Genomic DNA, 6,865 nt, shown 5'->3' with positions numbered 1-6,865 from the left:
TTCAAAAAAAAAATTAATATTTGTGATTTTCTTAAAGATCTCAATTGTCCACTCAATACTAAAAATAAAACTACCTATCAAAGAAATAACACCTGAGTAACGTTTAGGTTTTTAGAGTGTTGCATTAGAGATATCTCTTGACTTGAGGGTCTCAATAGTGTCATCTAACAAAGACAATCAACTTGACACATAGGAGAATTTGAGTTTTTTTTCATCTCTAATGCAAAACTCATTGATCTTAAGATAATGCGATACATTTAATTCTAAGATGTTTCTACGATATCTCAAAAAAAAACTAAATATTTGAAAAAAAAATTTTGAGAATCTCAATTGGCCACTAAATCATAAAAACAAAAATATTCATCTAAAAAATGACACTGAAATAACTTTTAAATTTTTATAGTGTTGTCGGACATGTCTTTTAAATTGAAAATTTCAAAAGAATCATATAGAAAAGAGAATCCATAGTGAAACTAAACACATTAATATTTTTTCTTTTTTTAGGTTTTGCTGTGGAAATGCTCTGAAAAAATCTTTTATAATTTCCATCCCTTACCTCCAAAGCATCCGCCTTTGCATCATTTGGTTGGTCACCACTTGTACAGATCATAATAGGCTAGACTGTGGGTCCCCTACAACCCAGATCAGTACAACTTTGTCTTATAAGAGCCAGTTTGGGTATAGAGAGAGAGAGAGAGAGAGAGAGAGAGAATAATCGAAATCAGACCAAACTTTGTCTTCCAATTCCAGTCATGGCAGAACCAAAACAAGAACAAATGGACTCCTTCCCAGGTACCATTATTATTACTTCCTTTTCACCTCATGACTTTTAAGCTCTTTTCATATTGAATTGTTCATTATTCTTCTCCTTTCATCTCTCAATTAGGCTATCCTATCAAAATCAAAATCAAAATCAAAATCTCTTCTGGGTAATTTCTAATTTTAGATAATTCATGTGGCTTCTACCATTATCATCATCATGTAGAAGTTATTTCCCCCTATTTGTCATTGAAATTCTTTGAAAATACTGATATTGCATATTTGTGTTTCAATTACTCATGGGTTTTCTGTTAATCAAACTTCTCTGTACAAATATGATTAAAATTTGCCATTTTTCTCAGAGTTCTTTTTTTTTCCCTAATTTTAGGTCAGGTAAGAGTATAAGATTTTGCACTTTTTAACTGTTCTAGGTTATTTTGTCAATGAGTTTCACTTCAAGTGATTATTTTCTATCATGGGTATTCTTTTTTTTTTTTTCCTTTAATTGGATGAGATTGAAGTTCCTCCTTACCTTTTCCCCTGTCTCATTCTTATGGTTTCTCTACAATTATTTGGAATTTTATCTGTATTAGGCATTTAGGGTTTTATTTTTTGGGTTGAAGAATTGAAGAAGATATATTGTAATGTTGTTTATGTTTTTTATGGCAGAGAAAGGTATAAAAGCACCAAATGTAATAGAAAGAGTAAAAGAAGAAGTTGAAGCTATAATCCATACTGAAAAATCACCAAATAATCATCATCATAAAGAAACTCATGGAAGGAGTAACGACATTGACGAGAACACTCCAATTGATGCAATCAAAGGTCCTAGTGTGTTCGAACGAGCTAAAGAAGAGATTGAGGCCCTTGTCGAGGCAATTCACCCCAAGAAAGAAGAAAAACATGATTCTAATTCATCTAAGAAAGAAGGTGGTTTCTTCGCCTCTCTCGGAAAAAGCTTTGAGAAAGTATGTCATCCTTCTCATAAAAAGGAGTAGTCATTTTAACTTTTGAAGGCTGTTTAAATTCGTTTGATTTGACTCATACTTCTATAGATTGTTTTGGATGAAATTCAAGTAGTGCGGTGGAACAACATATGTATACAACTCTTACCCTCGAAATGGGAACATGTTCTATTGACATTTTTGTGTGTGTGAAAGTGTTCTTATATTTGAATAGCTTTGAAATCTAGTACAACTACATCCTAGAGTCGAATTAGATATTTAAAATGACATTGCTCAAATTTAGGTTTGCAAGATATATTACAATAACATATAACTTTCGATCCAAGAAGATGGGTGCTTTATTTGGAATCGTCGACATAGGTGTCAGTCTGGGTGACATGTTTAGAATATGATTTTTGTCTCAAACTAGCAAGTAAAACAAAGTGATGAACTCCACTATTGGCATTAAAAACATACCAATATTAGGGTAGCCGTTTCTGCGTTCAAGAATGTTAAAATGTGAGATCTTTGAACACTGATCATGACAAACTGTTAACAAGATATCAATATCAATGTTAGCAAAATATTTCGTTAGTTTCAAAGATATTGGTCATACTGGGAGTCTGAAGAGCACTCGGGTTCTTGAACGAGCGATCTCGTCTGACAGGAAAAGATTAAAGAAGTGGCGGAGGAGCAAGGATGGTGATGTCTTGGTTTGTCCGGTTAGGAGGTTATATACTTCAATAAATGTTTGATCAATCCTGAAGAAGAGGTATTGAAGGGAAATCAATGGATTTCAGATGAGTAATTTGGTTCAAAACTCCCCCAGGGCCCCATTCAAATCAAAGTCGGATGAGTAGATAAGAACTTGTGACTTGCTTTTCTTCTTACATGTAAATGATTTTAGACATTTTTAGGTGGTCAGAAATGAAAACAACTTCTCAACTCTTCCATTTTATTTTGCTGAATTGCAATGCTTAGATGTGAGTAAATGAACTTGTATAACTAGATATATCCGAGTCAAAATAGATGCCACATAGATATGTCTTTTCTAGTTAGAGACCAACATCTTGGGGCTAAGGTGGGATATGCTCAAGGACCCACAATGTGTTCCTCAACATCTTAGCGCTTTTGGAGTCTATTTTCTTCTGGTTGGAACCTCGGAGGGTTCCCAACGGTTGCGGAATATGATCATTCTTCTTTCGGCTTCTTAAATTCCATGGTTAGCGACTTAGCGTAGCTTCGGACAATATATCCAGGGTTGTGCATATAGAGTTACCTTTTTAGGAAATCGTGAATTAAAATAGTTCTTATTGTGTCAGTGAAATTTGGCTGGTAAATGGTTGCATCTGCCTTCAGTTCCACATCCATTATGGAAGGCATTCCATGTCTAAGTGGGTGATAACTTTTTATTTCAACTACACTTTACCAAATACATCCTCAATTTCAACGTGATATATGACCAAAAACTTTTAGACTAGTTGGTAAGTTCATCTAATCTACAATGCGGAAGCCGGAGATCCTATGTTCGATTTCGGGAAGTGCAAATCCAAGAATATTGAACTTGGATATGAATTAAGTAGTTTATGTAGAATTTAGGCCATTTAATTTCGTTGGATTTCAGGCCATTAATTTTGTCGGATTTTAGGCTAATAATTTCATTGGACTTTACCGGCAGTTGTCGTGCTTATCACATCTTAACGATGTCTTTGTAACAACCGTTGTAATTGGCACTAAAAAAAAACAATATAGGATCCGGCTAAAAGCACCGAATGAAAATGATGCTAGCACCCAACCCCTACTGCCACCCAGTATGGAACAATATAGGATCCTGGCAGCCAAGCACACCCAACCCCTTTTGTCTGCCCTATTTTTCTTCTTCTTCTTTGTGTTTTCTTCTTCTTCATCGTATCATCGTCATCATCATCACGCCAAGGAACCACCATAGGACATTGATGATCTGAAATAGAGAACCCAAAACAAGTAATTTCAATTCATTGAATCTTAAAACACAAATCACATTTAGATCTAATATCGAACAATCAAATTAGGTTAGAATTTGTCACACCTGTTTAGGAACAAATTGAGGTTAATTTTCTTGAAGCAAAACTGAGACACGATACAAAACAAAGCAAAATTAGGACAAGATCTCTTGAAAATACCCTCGGACTAGTCAGTCCGAGACCCAAAGAACTGGCTCAGACTGGGCCACTCCGAGACCCTCTCGAATTACTCTTAGTCCGAGCCTTTGCTTTAGTTTTCGAACGGGTCGATCCGTGTTTGACCGTCATCAAAGGATATTGACTAAGGTCAATCTTTTCTATTAGGTGTTAACAACTTCTTCATTGGGTATCTTTTAGCCGCTTAAACAATATATTCATCATAAGAAAACATTAAAAAAAAAAGACAATTGCAACATATATATATTCATCTTCTTTACTCTGAAAATATGAAAGTTATTCATTCATAACAAAAGATAACAACAATTTTAAAAGTTAAATCAATGACGGTTGGAAGAAGCTAGAAACTCTTGGCGGTGCCTCTAAAGGAACCAGACCAAAAGGTTGTTAGCATCCGGAAATTTTATTGACTCGGATCAATGATCATTGCCCGAGTTCTCTATAAGCACCGGTTTTTAATGTGGGTGACGTTCACCTTCTTTTGCTTCTTCCATCTTCTTCTTCCAAAACAACATACTATTAACATCCCCAATCAATCAAACAACAAATTTATTCAAAAAAAATTATAAAAGTTAGGGATTTTGAACCAACCTTGAAGGAGCAATTGTAGCTTGATTTCAACTTCGTCTCCACCAAATAATGTTTGATTCTAACACTTAGAGAGTGAAAGGACTTATTCTTGACGAAATTTGAGAGAGATTTGTGAGATTAGGAGCGATTTAGTGAGTAGAGTTCGGTTTACTTAGAGAGAAAAAAATTTGAAATTGGAATTTCTGACTGGTTTTGTGAAAGATGGATGAAGGGGTTAGGGTTAAATGAGAAGGAACCGGTGCCTACATAATTGGACGGTGTTAAGAGAGAAAGGAGCGGTTGGGTCAGGTGCTAACAGAGATGGATGCTAACAGCCTTTTGACCCGATACCTTTAGAAGCACCCAACTCTTGGGTGATGTTGGAAAATGGTAAATTTTTTTTTTTGTTGAACATTGGAAAATGGTAATTATTGATCAACATAGAAGAGTCAAGTGTCCAAGTTAATTTCTTTACACTGAACAGTTAACTAAGTTTACTTAAAATTGTTTGGCTAATTAAATTTCTTCAAAGTTCAACAAAAAAAAAAAAAATTAAATTTCTTCAAATAGGAAAAATTTTCAAGAAGGTTCATGTCTGCCTTCAACATTTCAAAATACTAAAAAGTTGTGTACTTTGTCTAATAAAACATCATCATTTACAAAAAGATCCAGAATTTAGAATATCTAGTAAGACACCAGAGGTAGCTCCCTGCTATTTTTGATTTATGAACGATTCTTTTGTACAAATTGGCAAAATATGTCAAGTTAAACCTTCTATTGGCTAATGAAATGAAAAACGAAAATTAGTCTTTGGCCCGACCAAGGGATTCGACTAAGATTCAGGCTAGACAGATTATCAACCTTCAATGAAAAATATCATTAAAATTACAACAACTCATCTTTTATCATTGTGAAAATATTTCCATTGATCATGGACATATAATATTCTTGAAATTTTGTCTTAATATTTGTAACATGTAAACTTTTTAAGAATATATGAAAAGATGTGTAAGATAAATAAATATTTTCTCTCTTCCGATTAGGACCAATCATATATATATATACTGAGTCGATAATCGAGCTTTAGGCTCCATGTCGTTGGACTTTATACTCCTTTAATTATTGGTTTAATTCAGATAATTGTCGTGCTTATATATATATTGATTATGTATCAATGTCTCGTGATGACTAACGAAGATCGTAAAAAAAACCACTAGGTCTATATAAAAGGTCAAAATAATATAGAAAATAAGTAAAAAAACACAAAACATTTGAAAATTATTATTCAGGCAAAGAGTATAAAATACCACAATACCCTTTTTTGTCATTTTGTATAACTAAATTCTTTTATTTTTCTTTAAACTTTAAATCGATATAACTTTTTTTTAAGATGTCGTATTTCTACGAAAATTATATATTTAGAAATGATTTTTCATTAACTTTCTAACAAGATCCACTTTCAATGCTTTTTTTTCAAAAAAAAAACGACGTTTTTTCCCTTACGTTTTTTTTGCAAACATGTGTTTGCAAACAAGTTCTACAAACATGTGTTCGCAAAAACTGTTCTGCAAACATGTGTTTGCATAATGTAAACTGCAAATTGTGTTTGCAAAATATAGATTGCAAACATGATTTGCAAGTTTTGCATATGTGATTTCGGGTTGGAGATCATGCAAACTCGATTTTGTGAAGAAAATTCAAACTCCAAACTACCAAAATTTTCATTTGTATGTCATCAAACACATAACAAACATCTAAAATTAAATTCATACAACAACAACCATACATCTCTCTCTCTCTGTTTGATGACACAAATCAACATCTCTTTCTCTAAAGTTTGCTGCTTCTTAATTAATAACTTTAGGGTTTGCTGCTTCTTATTCTAAATTCAAATCCACCACCAAATCGACATATAGTTGCTGCTTCTTAACAACTAGATTTCCAGCCAAAATCAGCAACAAAAATCACCATCGCTTTCTATGTCGACTATGACTTCTTCGAATAGAGCTTGATGAAACAAATCGAAGAAGAAGAAGAAGTTTTGAAGAAGAAGAGATTCGGAGAAGGAGATTCGAAGAAGAAGAAGATCGAAGAAAAAGAGATTCTAAGAAGAAGAAGATTCGAAGAAGAAGAGGATTTGAAGAAGGAGAAGAAAGAAGAGAAACCTTAAAAAAAAATTAGGTCTATTGAGAGCGAAAGTAATTTCTCATGGGTAAGGGTATTTTAGGAACCAAATCATTAGAAAATGACCTGAATACTAAGTATCAAAATTATTTGAAACTTAACCTATCATTACCAATAATATTTTGGTAACTTCTACTTGATAGGAAAAGATCTAAGTATTTTTAGTTATTACGATTTTATGATATAATTTTGTAAATCCAAATACCCATATAAAATTACATAGTAAAA

The 6,865-nt window shown here is 33.1% G+C and overlaps 1 protein-coding gene across 1 annotated transcript; it reads left to right on the top strand.

Annotated features, from left to right (window-relative positions):
• Positions 1-637: 637 nt before the first annotated feature.
• LOC147532016 (uncharacterized) lies at positions 638-1,901 on the top strand. The gene is made up of 2 exons (XM_086650390.1): positions 638-792; positions 1,429-1,901. The coding sequence occupies exons 1-2, from the start codon at positions 753-755 to the stop codon at positions 1,755-1,757; spliced, it is 369 nt and encodes a 122-aa protein (XP_086506516.1). The 5' UTR covers positions 638-752; the 3' UTR covers positions 1,758-1,901.
• Positions 1,902-6,865: the final 4,964 nt, after the last annotated feature.

The sequence above is a fragment of the Eschscholzia californica genome, unplaced genomic scaffold, assembly GCF_041429995.1.
Source record: "Eschscholzia californica isolate CP2 unplaced genomic scaffold, dmEscCali1.0.p SCAF_6, whole genome shotgun sequence".
Taxonomy (NCBI): Eukaryota; Viridiplantae; Streptophyta; class Magnoliopsida; order Ranunculales; family Papaveraceae; genus Eschscholzia; species Eschscholzia californica.
This window is presented reverse-complemented; position numbering and strand designations above follow the sequence as displayed.